Source organism: Seriola aureovittata, chromosome 9, assembly GCF_021018895.1.
Source record: "Seriola aureovittata isolate HTS-2021-v1 ecotype China chromosome 9, ASM2101889v1, whole genome shotgun sequence".
NCBI classification, from domain to species: domain Eukaryota; kingdom Metazoa; phylum Chordata; class Actinopteri; order Carangiformes; family Carangidae; genus Seriola; species Seriola aureovittata.
Window position 1 is genome coordinate 27,707,614 of NC_079372.1, and position 23,573 is coordinate 27,731,186.

The following is a 23,573-nucleotide window of genomic DNA, read 5'->3' on the forward strand; positions in this document are numbered from 1 at the left end:
ACAAAGCCAAGCAGCCGCTGGTGGGAGGCTGTGCTCTCATGGAAATGAGCAACCGAACCAACAATGTAGCGCCTAATCTCTTCAGAGAGAGGAATCAGTTACACAGCAGTATGCACCCCTCAATGCTTTTCATTAGAGTCAGCGTGCTATTGAAACAGTCGCTCCACCCACCCTGACTCACACACACACACACATACATGAGTACACACACACACACACACACACACACGCACACACACACACGCACACACACAACCCTCGTGTGTAGCCACAGGCCCTACTCATACATGCACTAGATACAAGGTAGCCCCCCAACAACAGAAGGGTTGAAATAAGTGGGGCAGAGGGTGGTATGGGGGTGCAAGGCCTCAAAGCATCGGATTAGAGTTAATGTGCCCTCCCTGGGTTATAATCTCTTCAGAGGGGGACTTTGTTTGAGGGGCTTGAGGGCAGTAAGATAAGTATCTATTACAGAAACTCCCTCTTATCCCCCCAACATCCCGCTTCAAAAATGAAGCACAAAAACACTTGCCTGTGTTCCCCTCTGTGTTGTGTGATATCCAAGACCCAAAAGCAAGTGCTGCCCTTTTCAGCTAATCAGGAATTAAGGTCTAAAGCCGTATGGAGAGTTAGCAGGGCCCATATTTACTCCATCTGTAGCCCACAAAGTCAGGTAGTTAAAGAAAGATCAAAGGCAGCTTAAAAACACTCTGGTTATTCTATAGCAAGAGAGAAAAAAAGCATCAACGCAAGTTGTTCTTCTTCTCTGTTTGGTGTAAGGAGAAGCTGCGGTGTGAGCAGCCGAGACACTCGGTCCAGAGATGGGAGTTTGATGTAGATAATTCAGTGAAGCAGACGCACAACAGCTCGAGCTGCAAAAACTACAGGTGAAGAGTTTGATATAAAATACAGTTTAATACCAAAATATCTTCATTATATAAATATTGTGCAAAAGATGTAATGGAGGCTGGTTCTTTAGATTACATAATTGGCATCGTCCACAACATATGAAAATAATGAACAATACAAAAGCCCTTTTAAACAAACTGGCAGAATAAACCAGAAGACATAGATTCACACTGGAACAGTGCAAAAGTCGATTTGCAAAGGTTTAAAATAACACTCGGATTCACTGGGTTTAGTATACAAAATAAAATACAATCAGTTTTCAAGGGAACTGGAACTCGGTAACAGAGCTGCAATGAATTGAAAATCAGCAGATGAGTCTTGAATCAGACGAACAAAAAAACCATCACAACCTGTCAATAACCAAAAGTGATATGACAGACATGCTAACTGCTAATTGGCATAAAGCATAACATGATCCAGCCTTGTAGTAATGTTTGAAATGCTGATTAAAAACAAAAACTACCCTTTTTAAAAAAATTTTTTTAATGCATCCTTTTTTTGTGGAATGTCTCAGTGGCCTGGATTTAAAGACACACCAATGGTTTTATATGTTTAAGCCCATTAACTAATCACAAACACTTTACACCAGTGCTAACCATTTTCAAAGTATAATGTCACTTTTTAGAATCAAGATTTTCAACTTTCCAAAAACAGAATGAAAATAAACTCGTATAAAGACTGAGCACCTTCATTGTACATGAAACCTTGCTTGAAATAGCTAATAAATCACAGCAAAGATTTCACATTTATTTATCGATTACTTCATCAATTACTACTCTGTTGCTTGTCATAATGATTCAGTTGTAAGTTGGGTTCCTTGCTGGTGCCTTCATGGGCTTACTTATTTATAAAGTTAAATCCCCGCTCAGAAACCCACAACAAACAATAAACAAACACACATTTGGTTAAAAAAAGGAAAGGAATCTGTGAAGTAAAGCAGCTGTATCTCAAGTCTCAGTCTCAGATGTTGCAGTTTCCTGGTAGCATTTGAATGCATCAACAAGGAAGACTTTTTTAAAAGTTGCCATTAGATGACAGTATAATTTTGATTCGATCAAAATAATTAATCGATTACAGAATTAATACCAAATTTTCAGCAAATAGGATCACTGGAATGTCTCTGTAGATGGATTTAAATACTATATTGGCGTATTAATCTAAATCAGTGGCTGTGTAGAATCTAGGAAATTAATTTAAGTACTAAAGATGCATTTTGGAATTTTTCTTTTTTCTTTTGTATCGGGCCACAACATACAAACCCCCCAGTATGATCCTTTAAAGGAGAGGTCTGGTGATATTATATATCTACGAGAAAAAAAAAAACTAAACCAACAATGAATCGACCCTTTTACCAAGTATCAACTCTATATCCAATGTCTGATATATTTTATTAGTGCTCGTTTATCTAAACGACATTAGTGAGCCACACTGTTGCACTGGGAGACTTGTCTCTCCGTTACGATGAACATGGACTCTAGTTTAATTTGAATTAATGCCACATACACCGTCCTGTTGCTGTAAATACTCACTACGACATCACAACACCGAGTGTGGCTCAAAACAGGCCCCAGCAAATCCACAATTTACTCCTGTTTACTAAAAACTACAGTGTCCAACATATTTGTGACTCATTTTGAGACAAACTAACAGTAACACAAATATAGAATATCACCAGCTTTATCCTCCAGCTCCTCCAGAGTAAACGTGAACGTAGATGATTTGGTCACTGCTCACTTTAACGCAAAGGCGAGATTAAAGAATCGCTGTGAGCTCATTTGAAGTTGTAAGGCATATGTCACATTTAGCAACAGTTATTAAAAAGGCTTTGAGAAACACTTCTATGGTGATTATAACTATTGATAATACATGTATAAGCGTAGCATCACCTGCAACACTTCCAATTCAAGTTAAAGCATCTGTATTCAGTACGTGGAGCTTTCAGGTGCGTCAGCAAGCATGTGCGATTAGGTGTGTATGAATGGAATGAGTGTCGGTGTGTGTGTGTGTGTGTGTGTGTGTGTGTGTGTGTACGTACATAATAAATATACACATACAGTATTAATACTTCCATGGTATATACGGGGGTGTTTACATTAAGTGTCAATATAGTATAAGTCAGAAATCGTCCCTGGCGTCTGTTCTTCCTCAGCGGGAGAATTTTCTGGGTCTGAACGGAGGAAGGACGAGCTGATGTGACGCCGTCCTCTCCTCCTCTATTGGAGCCAGCTCCTCTGCTGAGCCCCACTTCTTCTTGGAGTGGAACAACGATACCAGCTTCCTGTTCCTGTTCCGCTCCCGGGCCTGAGTGACTTGAAACTCTGGGAGCACAAGAAAAACATGTTGATTGATTTTAGGGAAAAACATAATTCACACATTAACCTCTAGTTACCTTGAAGCTGCAAGATTCTGTCTGCGATCGGAGCAGTTTTGAGAAAGCAGTTTTTATATTATAGATAGCAAAACTGAAATGTTGGGAGGCTCTGATGAGAAGAGACACAGGTGAGATGAGGTGAGGTGAGATGAGAATGTCTGCAGTAAAAATGAAGCTACAGCCAGCAGCTGGTTAGCTTAGCTTTGCATAAAGACTGGAAGCAGGGGGAAACTGCTAGCCTGGCTCTATCCAAAGCTACTAGCACCTATAAAGCTCAATAATTATGCATTTGTTTGTCTGCAGAAAACGACAAGTTGTAGTTTTACAGGGGGCTGGACTACTTCTTGGCTGAGAGCAGTAACTTCCTGGAATCTCCAGGAATATGCTTTTTTTATTTATTTTTTTCTTGGTAGGTGGATTCTGAACCTTTGGACAGGCCAGCTTTTTCTCGCTGTATCTAGTCTTGATGCTAAGCTAAACTAAGATAAACTAAGTTGACGGTAAATTTGTACTTGTCATTGTATTTGACATACAGACATGAGTGGTATTTATCTTCTCATTTATCTATTCTCATCTTTCACCAAGAAAATGAATAACATTTTCCAAAATGCTAAACTATTACTTCAAAGAAAAAAACGCTTATTTTATGTTTTAATTAGCCTTTTCTTCAGTTATTACAAAGACAACACAATTCAAAGACTTTATCTAACTGGTCATGCAAAAGCCACAGTGCTCTCCTTATATACTGTAGGATTAATAAAACTGATGGTCATTCATTAAATCATTTATAATTCATCAGCAGAAGAATGAGGCACTCACGCAGCTCGCACTCTTCCTCTACACCCTCTGTCTCTTTGATGTTTAGGTATTGGCAGGCAAGATGGCCGCTGTAGTCCCTCAAGTTTTCTTTGGCACCTGATAAGAGTAAAATTAAATCTCTGAGCTTTCTCTCTGGCACCTAACACCGAAAGCTGTGAGGAAAAAAACTCATCATCCAAAGGTAAACAAAAATAACTGCATGAGATTGAAACCTGCTGTAAAGTAAAAATCATGTCTCTCACTCACTCCTACAGTGAATGGAGTAAATTATCTCTGTAACCAACAGTTTAAATGAAAGCAGTTTTTACCATATGTCCCTATGAGCAGGTCGAGAATATGTTGATGACCGTGTAACGCTGCAATGTGTAAAGGTGTGTACCCCTGCAGAACAAAAACAAGAGGAAGACAGAGGGAAACATGCATACAGAAAATTGAAAAACGTGTATTCTGAAGTACTTTTCAGGGACACTTGTGATGCAAACACACTTTCAACACTTCATTGACACATAAAAGACTTAGCAGTTTAAAACTCCCCTCAACACAAAACTTTGTGTTGTGTTGAGGTGAGTGACTGTGGCAAAGTGCTGAAAGGCTTTAGTACCTACCCCCTAGAGTTTCCCAGACCCAAAGGCAGCCAATGAAAACAGCATGGAGAAAAAAAAGTATACAAATTAGCAAAGGTTATGGAAACACCAGATAATGATAAAAACATAATTGCTTGGTAATTCACTGAAAATTGCATAGTTTTGGAGTTGTGCATGCTGGCACATAGACGCACTGTTTTGGGAAACAATTAACATGACATGACATGATTTATTAGCGGAGCACTCCTGCGGCCCAACAACACGTGCTGCTGTAATACATTTGCACAGCTGGATCTTCATAGAGATCATTTAGGGAACATTACATCACTGAGGGCCACACCAGAAAGGAACCGGCAGCCATGTTGTTGTCCTGTTGTTAGACCATTGAGATTAAGACAGATACTGTACAAACCCGTCACCGACACTGGCAAAAGCCTGGATACTCACATGCTGCAAGGAAGAAGCATACCAAGAATAAATCGGTGTATGTTCGTGTCACAAGAAAAGCTAAATGCAACATAGGCTTAAAGGGGCGCTCCACTGATTTCACACACTAAGTTAAGACTCGTGGCTCCAGAGGCAGCTTTCTAAAGTCTATTAGTAACTGTATTAATTAACTAATTTTGTTCTCACAGAGGAATTTATACATGAGACATTTCTAATAGCAGGTGCTGTAGTGGATGCTGATTTGTCTCAACACCAAATGTACAGAGCATGTGACGGGCTCCGTGCTCTGGCTGCGATCAGGCTCCGTCATGGTTTCAATGTAAACAGGAAACATTTCAGAAGTGGAGCATCTGTTCATCAGCGGCCACATTTTATAATATTTATAATATAGTCCAGTGTTGTTTTAACCAAATAAATACAGCAGCTCATTTAGTGGCAGTAACAGATGCTCTTTGGCTGTATTTGAATATGAAAACTTTTTGACAGATCTTTGTCAGTTGGATTGCACACCTGCTAAGTTACGTGACTGAGTTTGACGATGGGTGTGGACTGAGTACTCAGGTAATAATGTAGTAATGACTACTGAGTTCTTGTGTGTTGTTGTTGTTGTTGTTTGATAAGAGAAAGGAAACATATGTAAATGAGAACAACTGTGTTGTGCATTAAAACACAGTACAGACGACCACAGAGAGCAGGAGGACACTGAACAGTGCCTCCCCCTTCCTCCCTCATTTTTCTCCTTTTCTCTCTCTCACTGGCTTCGAACTTGAAAAATTAAATTAGCTGTGTATGTATGAAATGGACCCCACATTTTTTTCCCAGAAAGACAGTTAAGACATACTGAATGACCATTAGCAGTGAGTTACAGGAGGTAGTGGAACAGACACCAGTCTGGACTTCATGTCAAGTCTCTGGTTCTCCATGAAAGATGCTGAAAGTAGGATAATCGGGCAATAAAAGTCACAATATTTTTGGCCTCCGCTGCTTCGATTTTGTTTTGCACAATTCCCCCTGATTTATTGATGTGCAATACTAAACAGCTGGAGTGAAAATAAAATGAGAGGGAGACATGAGAGGCATCAATCTTCTCACCTAACTCTTGGCAAGAAACTGAATAAGTGCATCACTGGAGTGCCCCTTCAAAATCCTTGTGTAGCAAAGAAAGAAAAAAAAAAACTCACTGATTTGGTGTTGACGTCAGCACCAGCATTCATCACCAGAGAGGCCATGTCCTGGTTGCCATGTTTGGCGGCCCAGTGCAGAGCTGTCTGTGTGGAACAAAGAGAGAGTTATTCATAAAGTATCCACTACAGTTATCAGCCGTGGTAATTGATGTAGCATCATTACAAGTTGTCTAAGCTGAGCAGTGCAGCGTCTTATTGGCTGTGCGAGGGCGGAGGGCCAGCTGCGCACGGAGGGGAGTGGACGGATGGAGGGATGGTGAGAAAAAGGGATGGAGAGAAGGTTTCCTGCCATCTAACGGAGCCTAATTACAAAACAACACAGCACTGTGCCCACAGTCAGGGGGCCTGGCCGCCTGTCACCAGGGGGAAGATTGATGATGTTAGTGTGACCCGCAGAGGGGAGACCCACCCAGACATCACCGCACTACTGTCAGCACACGTCAAGGAGGGAAACAACCCCCCTCCCCCCTCCCTCCCAGAGATACACCCACATGTTCGCATGCTAAGATCCTCCAAGTGTGCGTAGATGTTAAAATAATAGACACGTGCATGAAGCAGAAAACTCGAGTCACATGCAAATGCAAACCACATCCACCTGTTTGACCAGAACTGTGATCTCCTGTTTTTCCTACACACTTTAAGCTGCATAATTATGTGTTATCAACAGGTGAAAGCTGAGCGTCGGTGCAGATGTTGGCTAAGTTACCGCATGCGTCTGAGGTTGACCCCACAACTACATATTAACATTGGATAGATGAAAAGCTTATAACTTCACTTAACTACACAGCTGGGGGGGGGGGGGTCTTTAAAGAGCAAGATTAAACCTACTTTTCTTAGTTGTGGAGACGGAGGTTTTCACCCAGCAGCAGTAATATGGAACTTAAATGCATTTATACAATGATTTCTTTGTAAAATGCAGGTTCCATTAAGGAAGAAGTTCATTTTAAGTAAGATTCAGTGATGAAATGTAACCAGCCAAGTACATTGGCTGTACCTATACACAATTTTGAGCTACTTCTGCTTATTTCCATTTTCTTTTCTCTTTCTACTCTACTCTTCTACGCTACTATTCTACCACAGTTCAGATGGAAATATTGGACTTTTTACACTAAATTATTTATTTATTTGAAAGTTGTTACTTTGTAGATTAAGCTTTTACATTAAAAACATTCCTCATTAAGTTTTTAATTAATATTAGAACTAGCTCTACCTCAACAAGTTAAAACATTAACTTGCTGTGGATGGATCAAAAATAATTCTTTGCTCAGATAATGTAAATATAAATGAAGTTTGTTCACTGTCCATAAACCAGAAATGTCGCCTGCTGAGTTCATTTGTGAATATCATTCGCCATTCTCCATATATATATATATATATATATATGTGTGTGTATATATATATATATATATGTATATATATATGTGTTGTTATATGTGTTGTTAGCGCTAAAAACGATCAGCTCCACCAGCAAAGCTGTTTGATGACACGGCGAGTTGAGACGATACCTGCTGAGTGTTTGCTGACACATTTACCATCTGGAAGATTTTATATAAACAGTTTAGACAGTTTCTGATGCTGTTGAGTCACAGAGCTTCAAAGCTTCTTTGTCAGAAAAATAAATACCTGGTGGTAGTTGAAAAGCCCAGAAGGAACATAATACATAACACTTTTCTCAAGGTGTCTCCTAAATCCTCACAGACTCTTCTAACATGAAAAAAAGTTCTGTTTGCTGCACGATTGATTGTGTTAGGTTTTTTTTATGCATTTCCATATATGTAAGGGTATTTCCTAATCAGAACAAAGATGGATGCATGACAAGACATATGTCTTTGCTGAATTTATATAACACATATATGTTATGTTTGCCTATATCAGTGTTACTCTCTATTATTTTATATTTTCATACTAAATAAGCAAAGAGATATTTAATGGATAGGAAGTACAGTCACAGCTTAAAACAACAGGTTTGAGGATTTGGAAATCCCCTCAGAACAGCTGTAATAACATGACCAGGCATTTATTTTACAGAGAAATGAATGCTTAGTTCTGTGACTTGAGTATAATGATAATAAAAGGGAGAAACAAACTGGGACTCTCGCACTGCTTGAACAGGACATAAGTCTGTTTGTGCTTAGGTGCTATGACGCTAATCGTAGTACAACAGGCCTGTCCCACAGCTGGCAAGAAAAAAAATATCTGCTTGAGTCCACTGACGGGACTGAGGAAGCTACATCTCTCTACGTCAGGCGTCTGGGGGACAGATTGTGATAGATGCTGTCTGGCTGGAGTATCTCCATCTCTTTTGTCTGTCCCCTGTCACATCTGAAGACAGATTGGCCAGAGGGCTGTTTGACGGGCGGCTCGGCGGGTCTCCCCGCGGACAAGAGTGATGGACGAGGCTGAACAGGATGCGGCGTCTTCCCTTCCTGCGCCTCCTCTCGTTTCTGTTTCTACCCACCGGGGTGACCCCCCACCTGTCCGATCACTCAGGGGGGACGGCTGTGTCCCCTCCATGTGAGGCAAGTGGCGGCTAGAGAGGGCTCAGATCACCAGGAGACACTGACCACTGCCATGGATGTGGAGGAAAGACAGAGAGAGGAGTGATGGGCTAATGATGTACTTACAAACTGTGTGGCAGAGGAAGTCCGTCACAGCAGGGATGGAGGCCCACGTCACCAGGAGGAGAGCAGGAAGAGAAAAACAGAGTGAGACTTTGGAGCGAGGACCATTTGCCTTAGGTGAAATATAGGTGTTCTGACTTCAACCTTTTAAACCACTGTTTGAAGATCATATCTATAAAACCACCTGATCCCGACAAACATTTGGTGAGAACAGGAAACACTTAAGTCCTCCCAGGATGAAGAGTAATCCCTTCAGTCCCGGCCAAACATGTGACTTAGAGCCTGGTGTTTGGTACACTTAGCTCAAAGTCAGAACATGACAAATGTAGATCAAATATAACGACTCCTGGTTTAAACGCCTTTGGTTCTCGTTAGTCTTGTAACTTTTTCTTTTTTTTTCTGATTGAAGGTATCTCTGTGTGTTATCTGTGGAAAGGCATCCACCTCTGCTGAACATGCTGAACAGGGAAAGGCTGAAGGCTAAAGGGGAACATCAAAGAGGCCTGAGGGAGACTTAGCACCTTCCCAGGGACACAACCAGCATTGTTCTACAATTAATCCCAGCCTGCTCTATTACTTTCAGATTATCTTTAAGTGGGTGAAGTCTTTGTGGGGCATTAAGAGTCTCCTTAATCCCCCCCTCCCCTTCCCAATCTCCCTACACTTCAATGGCGGCCATGCTATCTTGTCCGGGTGGGGATGGCAGAGGCTTAGGGCCACTCTTAGAAGGTGGTCTGCCATGGCCACAGGACAGTGTGAGAACTGTGACACAGGGGAGGGACAACAAACATGAGCTCAAATCTCTTAAGCGCACAGGGAGACAAATAAAAGGATTTGGGTTGTCAGGGGGGCACAGGAGCTAAAAAGCTATCTTTCATAATCCTTTTGATAGTGGACCTTTGAAATGCATGATCTGGATGTTTTAACACAGGGTTCTCAGAATACTATTACAGGGAAAATCTCGACAGAATGAGCTTGTGAAAGTTACACAAGCAAAGCGCAGGTCTGAGAGCGAGGAAATCAGTTGATAAATAAAGAATCACAGATCCGAAATACGGTTTGTTGTTACCAAAGTGGTAAATAAACTTCCATTCTGATAATCTAAGTTTTATTACACACAAGGTGCAGATAGAGGTATGAATGATGAAACTTACCCCCTAACAGGACGGTCATGGTCACAGTCAGCAGCATCAGAATGAGAAAATAAGAGGCTTTAAATCAGACAAAAATCATAGACGATGTCCAACACAATGACTTAATAATAATTCATATAATTACAGTTACATACAGTCTGTGCCACATCAAATACTCACTGAGGTGAAGTCCTGGTTTGAGCCCCCAAGAGAAGATATAAAAAAAAAAAAAAAAATACAAATTAATAATGATTTCAATCACATGAAATAGTTTTTATTAAAAAAGATTTTTTTTTTACTTAGTATTTGTGATGCGTTTAAGGATAACAGAAGAGAATAGATGGTTGGTACATTAGTTAAAAACAATTAAAAGTGAAAAGCTTCACCCACATTAATATAAATAGATAAATATAAAGTGTCTCAGTGATTATGGCACGTGTAGATGTCCGTGGGGAACTTGCACAGGGATGATGAATGTTCCACCAGTAGTGTATTTCATTTTGCATGATTGTGTTGATTAAGAGTGCAAATGGTTTCAGGAAAGAAACGGTTCATTAAGTCTAGTGGACGGAGTTTTGAACGACCTGTAGCGCCTGCTGGAGGGCGACAGGTCAAACAGGGTGTGAACAGTCCTTTACAACATCTCTGTGGCTGTGGAGAGGTAGCGGGTGTTGGTAATGTCCTTCCAGGGACGGTTTTTGAGACACCTCATGTCTGATTTGTGTTGTTTTGATTATTGGCGCCGTGAGTTTTGATCACATTGGGAACACACGCAACATTTCTACAACAAAGTCTGACGAGACAAGAGACCGAGCAGTGACACGATCAGATCAGGTTTTAACCCTCGTTGACCAAATAGTTCCAGGGACTGTGGAGCCAAAGGAACTTAAGTACGTACTTTAAACGTCTGTTTACTTTTCCATCACATCTGAAGACCAGTGACGATTAGGGAAATTAGATTGAAGACATAGGCGACACAGTTTTCACACACTGAAGAACATCAACACAGTGTTGTATTGTTCTTTGTATTTTAAAGTTGTGTGACTGGACGTAATGAATGATTTATAAAAAACATATTTTTGAGCGACAATTAAACAGTGTAATACAGAAGTTAAAAGAGTCTGGTATTGAAGATACTGTATCCTTGAAGGGATTTTCAACATTTTCATAACTTCATCATAACTTTTATTTTGAGCATGTTGAACAGTGATAAAGCATTGCTTCATAAATAAGTTTGGCTAACCTGGGTGTTAAAGCTTCTTGCCCCATCATACTTTGTGGTAGCAATATCGCCACGTTCCCAGATGTTATTATTACCTGCACATGGCCATAAATATGAAAACAGTATTTGTAATAAAGCTGAATTCTCCTTTAAGACGCAGAGCTACCTTCTTGTTCGCCAGCGAGGGGTCCTGTCTGAGCAGCTGAGAGAGGTCAGGGACTCGAGCGCCAGCAGCAGAGTAGATCCACTCCTTTTCTATAGGATCCAGCTAGTACAGAGAGAATGAGGGGGGGAGGGGGTCAGACAGGCACACACACACACACACACACACACACACACCCTACCATCCACATCCTGTTGTGTGCTCTTTTGATAGTGCTGAAGCTACAAACCTCTAATCCATTTCCTACAAACCACTGAGTCACAACCAACTGACACATTGTGGGAGACACCCATGATGACGCTGCACAGACTTCCAACAGTTAATACTTGAACTTCTGATTTTGGCTTTTCTTAAAGCTGTCTCTAAAGCCACAGGAGAACCACAGGAAAAGACAGGAAAAGGACTTACGGCCACAGCAGCGGAGCCCATGCTGCCCGTACACTCCTCGTCCTGCTCCGACTCGGACTGAAAGACACAAAACAGGAGACGGACTTGTTGCTCAGTGGTGACAAGAAGCCGAACTGTGACTGTGACACAAGTTAACCGCACCGTATCGGTCATAATGCTCACTCAGCATGATCAAACATCACAGGGTACACACACTGCTGTGATGTTTTCCAGCTGACGAGACGTGACCAAAGGGTGTCAGACAGATAGAGAGAGGTAATGAGACAGCGAGGCAGAGGCGACACTTTCACACATAAGGGGTAATGAATAACAATCCAATTAACAATTAACCAAAAAACAACATGCCTACAGTCAGGCCATGTGCTTTCCTCATCATTTTAGTCTGAAGGGGTCGAGAGGAAAACTCCACATAATGAGCACAGCCTTGTAGGAGTGTATAAAAGTGTCACTTTGGCTGATTTATGTTAGAGGGGAGAGTTTGTTTCTTCTTTCTTGCCTCTTTTGAGGAGAACCTGATTGCAAATTGTTCTCAGATCATCCAGAGACATGATGTTAAAACACTCAGCCCTTTCATGTCTCTTGCACAAACTGTCACATGTCAGCGTGCTGAACATGAAAAGTGGAGGGATTGTATTTATCCAGCTTCCACTCTGACACTTTTGGTGGAGACCAATAATAACTGGCAGAAAAAAATGGGGCATGTCGGACATGAAGGGAAAGACTGAACAAGGGGGTCAGGAATTCCACAAAATACCCTCTCAGCACTTTGTGTTGTTTCATAGTCATTTTAATTAGCTTTTTATGGCTGCAACCATTATTTTCCCAATTTATTTATCTGATTATTTTCTCAAATATTTATCTAGTCCTTGACATTTCAGAAAATACTGAAAAATAGCTTGTCACAATTTTCCAGAGCTCAAAGTGACATCTTGGTCATGTCTGACCAACAATCCCAAACCCACGACGGAAAAAAGATGACGAAGCTGGAACTAGTGATTCTTTTTTGGCTTTCTTTGCCTCATAAATGACCTGAAGGATTAATTAATTATCAAAATAATTACATTGATTGATTATTTTAAATCTTAGGTAAATCGACTAACAGATTATTAACACAGTAACAGGGTTCACTAATTTCAAGAGCATTCTCAGAGTGAAAGGGGAAGTCAGATGACCACAGAGGTTAAATAATAATTAGATAACTAAACAAGATTAAGAGTCTACAGCCATGCTAAGAGCTCTGTGGCTACACTAAAGCACAGCAGCGCTGTGAGCTAAATGCTTTAGTCACACTGATAATGCTAATATGCTGATATTTAATTGCGAAATGTTCATGTTCACCGTCTTAGTTTTGTTAGCATTTGCTGAGGCTCATGGGAAAGTCAGTTTGGCAGGTATTTGGTCAGAAGCTCAAATATTGGACAAACTGAAATTTTTGATCTAAAGGATGGTGTTAGATGAAAGTTTAAAGAATCATCAGAGTTATTATAGTTCATCCTGAAGAGAACATGAATGCCTGTAAAGACTTTCATGGAAAATTCCTGTGTAGTTGTTTCACCCAAAACCACAAAAGTCAGATACCAAGGAAAGACAACTCCCTCCCCCTGATATACGTGTATTTAAATTGAAGGAACCAGGATGTATCTGCCCCAGATAATGATCCTTCGTTTGGGAGCATTAACGATATTATTAACGACATTTCCTATCCAGCTTTGGCAAACTAGTTTACAGCCTCAGGTGTTCTGATTAATAATGTAACACTACAAAGCATCCAGGTAGCTCCTGTGATACGAAACAACTGTCATCACTAGGTGTCCTGAATACAGAGTTCACTGGTGTGACTAATACCTTAAGCAAACACTGTTAATCTCATTGCAGTGCTACATTAACACACGCCAGCATATTTCATCTGTCTGTTGCGCCGGCCATCAAGGAAAGCTGCATACCTTTCTCTGGGATGAATCTCAATCTCTTTAATGGGCACAAATGATTATTATCTTTCTAATGAGTTCCAACATGTTGCTGCTTAACATAATAACAGGGCACTTAATTTAAATGCAGATTCTGACCCCCCCACCCCATGTCCCCCATGGGGGCGGTACCCCCCCCCCCCCACACACTCAAATTCAACATACTGTTGGTTACAGATCCAGGTAATTTACTTAGCACCACCTGGTGGGTGACAGAGGAACCACTGGAGGGCAGGTACTGAGCACAAAGTCAGTGTTTTCTCCATCAGTGGTGCTAGAAGTTCTCAGATCTTTCACTTAAGTAAAAGAAGCAATACCACAGTGTAGAAACGCTCCGATACAAGAAACAGTCCATCGTAATGTACTTAAAGTACCAAAAGTAAAATGACTCATTTTGCTGAATGGCCCACTTCAGAATTCAGAATTTTGATGTTAATTTACAAGCATCAGTTTGTTCATTAGATGGTCTTAACTACTGTTCCACAGACTCTAGATCCTGCCTGGAATAAAAGCCTGGTGGTTTAATAAGTGCATATTTCAGTAGGCTGTTTGTCTCATGTGCCCCCACAGTCCTCCAGTACCTCCTCATCTACATCACACTCCAAATGTGTTCTTTAAAATGGATTTTGAAGTGGATGTTACTCGACACTGCAAGTTGTTGGAATAATTTTTTTTTTTTAGACAAGACACAGGAGTCCTAGAACTGTTTAGTCTTGTTCTCTTTCACTTTTCTTTTTCAGTTGGTTTGGTCATGTTTGAATTCATATTACTGACACAACAATTACAGACAGAGTCTAATCTCATATTCTACACCTATCCATCTAAACCTAACTCTGCCTGAAACTACCAATTATTTTCCTTATGAACAAATCTGACGATTATTTTCTCAATTAGCACAAAGTGATGCCTTGAATAAGTTAAAACTTAAAGACATTCAATTTACTATCATAGAGGGATAAAAGGAGTATTCACATTCGAGAAGATGGAACCAGTTAATTGTTGATATTTTATCTTAGTAAATGGATTCATTGATTACCAAAATGATACCAGATTATTTTTCTGTGGTCAACTGTCAATTAATTACAGCAACGAGCAGCAACAAGCAGCAGCGTCATATTTCAGCCTTGTTTACTCAGAAAATCAAGTTCAAGACTTATATGCGATCTCTCATATGTACATTTGCTGGTAATTGGCTGTAAACAGAATTAACCTCACGCAGGTGAGCAAAAAAGCGACAGTGTTGCTGCTCCACACCAGCAGGTACAAGCCCATATTTAACCTTTGCCTCTCAGTCAGGCAAATTGTCACCTTTGACCCTGAATCTTTGTCCAGCTCATCCTCCGCGCTGCTTTGCACTGAGGGTACCTGGATACGGATGATGGGAGGCTGCAGAGGAGTGACTGCTCCTGTCTGCTGGTCCTACAGGAGCACAGACATCATGGGCTATAAACTCAAACTTTCTCTGCTCTGAATGTTCACAGGCCAAACATTCAGCTGTGTCAAGTGCTGGCTGAGGTCAACAGCCTCTTTTCTTTCCCTCCACCATCTGGGTGTGGATAGATAATGTTTACTTTAGAGCCTGTTTGAACAAATCATGTGTGAGGACGTTAAACCGGTGGCATGAAACATGTTAATCTTTCAAATCTTATGGTTAAATGCTCGTGTTTTATTGCAGGAACAATATGTAAAAGTACTTCTAGAGGATTACTGTGCATTAAACCGGCGCATAGTGTTTATTTTCACAACAGTCAAGTGCTTTAATGCATTAGTTTTACACATATCTGCCTTTTATGTAAAGACGTAAGCCCTTTGACCTTCCCTTTCTTCTCTGAGCGGCTAACTTAGATTTGCCCAAGCAAAAGAGCTTTTTCTTTTTTTCTTGTTCCACAGTGTTGCTCTGTGTAAATGTCTACGCCACAGGGCCATCATTAAATGCTGACACATGCTCGGAGAGAAAAGGCACCAGTGTACACCAACAAAGACGGTCTTGTATAGAGATAAACACGTCACTCACATGAAGAGTAAACATGGTGTTGCATTTCAGCATCCAGTGTTGTTGCTGAATCATCCCAGCTCTCCCCACAGTTTATTTTCTTTTTTCTTACAAAGAAAATAGAAAAACAAGTTGATTTCATATTCACCTCTGCAGCACCCTCGGGCTCCCCACATGACATCAGCTCATCCTGTTGTTCCTTGTGGTGGGGAGGAGAGGTCTTCGTCGTCGTCGTCGTCGTCGTCGAGGCGTCCGTTGCGTCCCACTGTGCAGTGGCCGTTGTCCTGGCTGGGCTCAAATGTTGATGTTTGGTGTCGCGCTCCTGCAGCAACTGCCTGTATTTCTTCTTTAGGACGAGGTACTTCTCACCCTGCGACAGTCAGAAAGCACAGTATGCCTTAGAGAAGCAGAAAAAAGTCTGAATGTTGTTGCGTTATTTGCGTGCTGCACACTAGAAGTCATCAGAGTAACTGTGTCGTTTTTTTGTTTTTTTTATGCATTTATCCTGGAATGTGAATTATATCTCTTTATTTTAAAGCGACAGCAGTACCTCACATGTCTAATGCCCTTTGAATCCAGTTATTCAGATGTCACATCAGGTTAGTTGCACATAAACTAGTTTCTAGCATCAGTGGATTACAAACTAATAAACCTAGCCCCATTTACATTTTCAAGTATTAATTACCTTTTAAATGGTTCATGTAATGTAAAATTTGTAGATATTTTATTATTAACATCTTGTATATGTGATTTAGTCAATTATCAATGTTTTTATGCAGAAATCAAAAAGAAAACTCAACATAACTCATAGTTTGACAAGCAGATTGATGCGACTCTAATATCTATCTTTAAAGTGTGAAGCTACAGCCTGGAGCTAATTAGCTTAGCTTAGCTTATCACAAAGACTAGAAGCAAGGTGGACATGTCTTGTCGGTATGTACATGAGAAGATGACTCTCATATCTATATGTCCCGTTCAGTTTTTTTTTTTTTATCCTTGGAAGTCTGACAAATGTAAAGAATGCATTTCCTCTCTCATAAACCATTTGCAAAGCTGATATTTCAAGTATTTATATCCTGCATTTTTTAAATGAATGTGTGCTAGGTAGCAGTCTTCTTTCGTTGGTATATTGCTGTAATTCTTAGTGCAATCCATCATCATCCTGAAGGTCATTGTAATAACGTGAGGATCCTGCAGGGCTGTCCTTGTTACAGCACAGAGTTTTACATTTGTACACAAACACAAATGTAAAAGAACAAATTGGTGTTTTATGATTTAAACAAATCAGATGTGTTGTGTTTTAGAGGTACTGGTAGGAAGATTTTATTTAGCAAGTCTTTGTGCTAAGCTAAACTAGAAGTTTATAGACAGATATGAGAGTGGCAGAGATCTTCTGATCTAATGCAAGAAAGCAAATAAAAGCATAATTTCTCAAAATGTCAAACTATTCCTTTAAGAAAAGATTGAAACAATTTCAAAACTAAAAACCAGTCCACACATAATAACTCAACTGAATCTGGAGAGATTAGTTTGGCAGTAACATTCTGTGGTAGTGTCAGAATGTGAAAATCTTTCATAAAGATAGTTTCAAGGAAAATGAAAACAGCAGCTGCACTCCCTCGGGGGAAACCAGTTCTGCAGAAAAAGACATCGGATGACTTCTTATTATGTCATGATAGTTAAACTGAAACAACCACTGATCATAGTGAAACAGTTGTGTTGTTATGCCTCAGTGCAGAAAATATAAATAGAGAAAACAGGGGAGCAGAGCTTTTCCCACAAAAGGTAAAAATATTTTAATAGCTTACTCACATTCTCTGACTTCACCACAGCGATCCGGTCAATGATGAGCTTGAACTCCTCTCTGTATTTAGCTGCAGGGAAAAATATTTGACATGAAAAACTGAAAACGAAACATAGCTTTTAATAGCTCACATACTGTAAGACTTTGACATGAGAGGGTCCAGTACCCACATTGTCAATCTAGGGCACAAAGAAATGGAACACACTCAGCTCAGCTGGTTTAAGTGGGTGACAGACATAAACAGGGATAAAAGAGCACAAAGTACAAGAAGTGAGAGAAACACATGAAGTATTTCCAGATAGAGACACGGCTAGAATGTACAATGTATTCGAAAAGTCTTCAGACCCCTTCAGTTTTTATTATGTTGCACATTATGCAAAAAAATAAAACTAAAAGAATCCCCTCATCAATCTAAACTATATAAACACCATAATGACAAAGTGAAAACATAATTGAAATATCACATTGACATAAGTATTCAGACACTTGAAATTTAGCTCAGGTGCCTCCAGATTCTCTTGATCATCTTTGAGATGTTTCTACACCTTGATTGGAGTCCACCTGTGGTAAATTCAGTGGCCTCCATAGTTCTTAGAAGGAAGAAGTCTGGAACAACCAGGACTCTTCCTACAGCTGATCGCCTGGCCATACTGAGCAATTAAGGGAGAAGGGCCTTGTTAAGGGAGGTGACCAAGAAGGTGATGGTCACTGTGGCTGAGCTCCAGAGATCCTGTGTGCCCAGACGAAGCCTCTCCTCAGTGAAGGTTTGCAAAAAGAAAAACAGCTAAAGGACACAGAGATCGTGAGAAACAAGATTCTCTGCTCTGATGAAACCAAGATTGAACTGTTTGACCTTAATTCTAAATGTCATGTCTGAAGGAAACCATACATGTTGTCCTTCTGTCATTGTGGGATATTGTTTGTAGATTAATGAGGAAAAGAAATCATATATTTTTTAATTTTAGCATGAGGCTGCAACATGACAAAGTGTGAAAAGATGCAGGGCTCTGACTACTTTTGAATGCACCGTATTAGTGCCTGTTTACAATACTGTAGATGTGTGGTTTGTGAGTGACAGTCTGCTGGATGAGCTGCTGGTTTTTATTTCTTCATGTGAGGTTAGATGAGGCAGGAACAGGAACAAAGTGTGCTCCAGCATACACTTGGCTGACCAAGCTAGATGTAGCTCACATTGCAGGAAAACAGTTGCTTCAACAAAAAAGCCACTGCAAGATGAGCTAAGGAGAGAAAAAACAGGATCCCCTCCAGTGTGAGCAGAGACACGAGCCGATCTTAGTGCATCCCCAAAGACAAAAACCTGAGTCACGTTAAATCTTTCCTATGGGAACCAAACAAGCTACAGCTGACGAGCCGATAGAGCTCATCAGATAAAGCCTTCTGTCTTTGTTTACACCAGTGAGCAGATATTCAGACGCGTGCAGATTGTGTGATTAAGAGCTGTTTCTCAGTGTAGACTCCCTGATTAACAAACAGCCAGTTCAGCTACGCAAGCACAACAATTTCCCAGGCGTAGGTATTCCATTCATGCCTAGGTGTACATGGGCATGCCGCTCAGGACAATTGGAAGTGTTTCCTTTTCCTGATGTGCACGGAAAGAACATTTGTAGTGAGGTAGCCGCTCGGCTCACAATCACAACAACAGGAAATCCAAAGGAAGCTGCCACTTACATCTGTCTCAACAAAAGAATTCTTTGCTTAGCACAGTGAGTAGCACTGTAGATGTGCTAGTTAATTATTAGCCAGAGGACTGCCAAAACAAGCAACTCGCACAAACACACACGTGCACGAAGCGCAACCCCCTCACCCCCCCCAAACACGGCTACACTTCCCAACCATGCCCCAGTTTTCCAATCTGATGAAAAAAGCGAGCCCATTAGAGGTCCACATCCAGTCATGCATGTGGACTTAATTATGATTAAAACGCTATCATCACAATTACGACATGAAAAGCTGCAACCACATGCTACGACAGACTTTAAATATGTGGGAAGCACTTTTCTAATTGGACGGCCATGTCAGATGGCTGATGAGTATCAAGGTTGCTCTATAAACCTCTGTCAACAACTGCAGTGCTGACATAGCATCTGGACTGTACATGCTGGCAACTGCAATCCAAGGTCACTTTGTATAATCAGTCTGGGAGGTTAAAATATGTTTGTATTTCAGGCAGTGCCAAAGGTAAAGGTGCAGCTGAGAGGATCAATGATGAATCATTACAAGCTCATTATTTGTTTTCTGGGCCAAAAAAAAGAAAAGTTAAACAGTTAAACAGCAAATATTCTGTGATTAGTCAGTAGACACACCTCACTAAAGCAAATGCAGGCTAATAACAGCCCTGCAATTCATTTCTGTGCATTCCACTTTACAGCTACATAACCTTTGAAATACGTTATAACACAATCAGCCTGTTACAAACACCAACAAGCAATTCATAAGCAAATTCAATATTGTTCTGCTAATATACTCAGCTACATGACAATATCTATTTTAAATTTGCTTACATTAACTAACTTTAGCTAACAATATTGAGTCTGTTAAAACAGCCAAGCAGAAAACAACAAACATGTCTTCTGCTGATTGTGTTTACTCTTTTATTAACTTTTGTAATAAGTCACTTAAATGTAAAATGCTAAAACTTAGTAGTAGAGACGAGTCAGCAAACTGGCTCAGTAATGTCAATTATGGCAATAGCTATCCAAAGATTGCTAACATCGGAGCTGCAGCTAACGATTATTGTTTATTAAATAATACAAAGAAACACAAACTGACCACAAAGGGATGCAAAATGACTACGAATGATGCAAAAAGACCACAAAGAGACATAAAACAACCACACGGTGTTGCAAAACGACGAAGACCTACAACATGACTTTGTAGTCATTTTGTCTTTGTTTCCATCTGGGGATCTTGGTCCTATATCGGGGGTTGGGGGGCCTTTTACCTGTGTGTCTTCATGGGCCCGTTGTGTCATAATCCATCCATGGCCACCAATAGCTACATTATATGGTCAGATTAGCAGCAAAACACTTGATGTATTAGCTAAGCAATATTATGTTTAATTGCTCATAACTACAACCTTTAATTTTTAACAGTAAGATTGTGTTACTCCTTTTAATAACTTGCATATTCTGGCTTTAAATCGTGATTTATTACAGAATTGTGTAATTTGATGGCTTCAATTTTAGTAAGGTGTAGCCTACCTAGCAAAGGTGCACAAACAGTCCACTGCAAAAAATAAAAAAAGCACATGTATACATAGTTACTCCCAAAACCATTTGTCAGTAGAAATATGGGAAGTACTTTGGTGTTGGCTATGATTCAGGACAGGATTGCACAAGCACAAGTACAGTTTGTGGGTGGAGAAGAACAGCAGAGAAAGGTCAGCCACACAGTGGAACACCCTTTACAGCTAATACAGTGGTCCTGGCCTAAGATGTTTGGGAAAAGAGAAATTTGAATCATTCCTCATTTTGCTGAGGGATCACAGGTTCTGCCTGAGGAGCCACAGGGCCTTCGTGTGACATATATTTAGGTGATGGGTTGGTTCAGGTCCCTCTCTGCTCAGTTACAACTGGCCTGAGGGAGGAAATGACACAATTCCTGCTGAAACTGTAGATCTATGGAGGGGCTTTTAATGCAAACCAGATGTCTGCTTTACAACAGAGAACAATGCAAGGACATACAAGTCGTTTGTTAAAGCGGGGCTGGGGACTGTTGCGTTTAATAAATGAATCATAGGCTATTTGTACAGGCTGGCAAACACGAGGTCAGTTGATATTTGTGCCATCCCACGGACAGTACCGACCAGTACCGGAGCCGATGCCGCATGACCACTCTCACACTTTCCCCCCGTTTTCGGGTTAATATTTCTCATCAAGCTGAATCCACGATAGAACGGCTCGCTACTTACCACGTAACTGCAAGTCACTATGGCCAATAAAAGGCTTAAATGTCTTCAGCATGTCTGCATTTTTGACTCTGCCTGAGTTGCCTCCGGTGGAGTAGAAATAATCCAGCAGCGACTCTTCGCTCACTTCACCCATCTCAGCTCAGTGTCTGTAAACGTCTCTGTAACGACCTGGATGGGTTTGTGATGAGATGTATTTTCAGATCTCTTAGTATTTCTCACTCAGCCATTACGCGCTCCTCTTGGCTAATTTGTTATAGTGCATGTCTGAACTTCACTCCACCCAGACGAGATGACCACTGCTGCGCCTCCTCCTGTTAACCCTTTACAGACACGCAGCTCACGCAGCTCACGCAGCTCACGCAGCCTCTGCTGCACGATGTGAGTTTCTTTCAGCACAAACGTTTCTGTTTTGCGTTTATTTTTGTGTGTTTTCTTTTTTTTTCCAGCGATATTTTTCATTCAGTAGCTGTGAAAATGCACTAAGCCACATCTAAAGCCTGAGCTCGTCATACTAATTTTTTTAAGTGTTCGTGAACATCTCATATCCATATACTTCTCAAAAAGACATATTTGTATTGTAGGAAAGTCAAGTATAGTATTGAGGTATTCTAGTATTTCCATCTTCTTCTATTTAACTACATTTCACTGGGAGTATTGTACTTTATACTCATTTACAAGTGTTGAACACCTTTAGCTACAAGTTTCACTTCATGATAACTAATATTTTTCACACAGCAGATATGATGAGCTTAAAACCATGATGTATGTTCATATATTAACGAGACAACATTATGTAAAATAGTTAGAATTATCTCCACCTCAACCAGCTGCAACATTAAAATACTACTTTCACATGAATGCACAAATAATAGTAATACAGTAAAGTAATATATGACAATAAAATGGTCTGGAAGGGGCTATTCTGTGAGAACTCTTTAAGAGGTTGTTTACATTGCATTATTTCTGCAGCCTTACAGTATTTATAAATGTAATAATAATAATATTAATTTATTGTAATGATACATTAGTTTTGATACTTAACATAAATTTTGCTGCTAAAATTTCCTTTTTTCAGTTAAGTCAAATGCTGAATGTAATATTTCTACTTATTTACTTATTTATTTCCACTTTTACTTCAGTAAAAGATTCAAATACTTCCTTTACCACTGAAATTATTAGAGGAATACTGTTGAAAAATGTTGCAGTAGGCTGATATAACTATAACAAGCAAAAATCTGGCAAAAACACTTTTCCTTCACACAGTGGTGGAAAGTATTTAAGTGCTTTCGCTCAAGTACTGTATATTTGGAGGTACTCTAGTATTTAGTATTTGGGAAACACATGTTGGACAGGGTGTGCTCAGACTAACCTTGACGTGACTCTTATCAATTATTTGTCCCACAAGAGACTTTGCAGAATGAAAACAGTTTTTTTTTTACAGTTTTCTTTGTTGTATCTAGTTGAGTAAATACATTTACCAACCTTTAGGGCAGGTTTTCTTTTTTTTCTAGTTTATGGTATGGAGATGGTCTACAAACCCCAGTTTGAACTAAATAAGAACTACATTCACTTTTCATGGTGAACATTATCGGTTAAAGAACTGAAAAAAAACCCACCCAACCCCCCACCGGCCCGCCAGTCAGTCAGTTCAGGTATTAGACACAGAACACATTGTCAGATTAATTGTGTGATTGCGCTGTAAATATTAAATGTGCTGGACTTACATATTAATCCCTCTGTCCTCCTCTAGTATAGCTTCTCTTTGAATACATTTTTCATTTAATTTAGAAATGAGTGATTTGTATTTCATGTTTTAGGCTGCTGCCCTAAGAAGACAATATTGGAATTACAGTAAGCTTCTTATAAGCTGATACAATTATTGAGGTGAGGAGTTTGTATTGTCGCGTGAAAGTGGGACCTTATGCTCTTTCAATTTAGAAAACACAACTTTTATCAGGCTAGAGAAATTTGATCTCCTAACATATGCCACTTCTTTGTGGGATGAATTTATGCCAGA

The 23,573-nt window shown here is 40.1% G+C and overlaps 1 protein-coding gene across 1 annotated transcript; it reads right to left on the reverse strand.

The window, feature by feature from the left end:
- Window positions 1–901: 901 nt before the first annotated feature.
- Window positions 902–21,844, reverse strand: LOC130174938 (ankyrin repeat domain-containing protein SOWAHB). The gene is made up of 13 exons (XM_056385192.1): window positions 21,557–21,844; window positions 17,634–17,695; window positions 15,970–16,191; window positions 15,137–15,247; window positions 11,862–11,918; window positions 11,457–11,558; window positions 10,249–10,260; window positions 8,939–8,941; window positions 6,312–6,398; window positions 5,409–5,414; window positions 4,408–4,480; window positions 4,100–4,195; window positions 902–3,227 (listed from the first exon to the last, which is right to left on the reverse strand). Exons 1-13 carry the CDS (start codon window positions 21,687–21,689, stop codon window positions 3,055–3,057), a joined length of 1,137 nt encoding a protein of 378 aa, XP_056241167.1. The 5' UTR covers window positions 21,690–21,844; the 3' UTR covers window positions 902–3,054.
- Window positions 21,845–23,573: the final 1,729 nt, after the last annotated feature.

Excerpts from the sequence above, each read along its gene's own strand:
- LOC130174938 (XM_056385192.1), bottom strand. The coding sequence starts at position 21,689 with ATGGGTGAAGTGAGCGAAGAGTCGCTGCTGGATTATTTCTACTCCACC. Across the intron at positions 17,696-21,556 it reads TAGTGACTTGCAGTTACGTG|CTAAATACAGAGAGGAGTTC; the intron begins GTAAGTAGCGAG and ends TTTTCCCTGCAG. Across the intron at positions 15,248-15,969 it reads AGCCCGAGGGTGCTGCAGAG|GACCAGCAGACAGGAGCAGT; the intron begins GTGAATATGAAA and ends GTGCTCCTGTAG.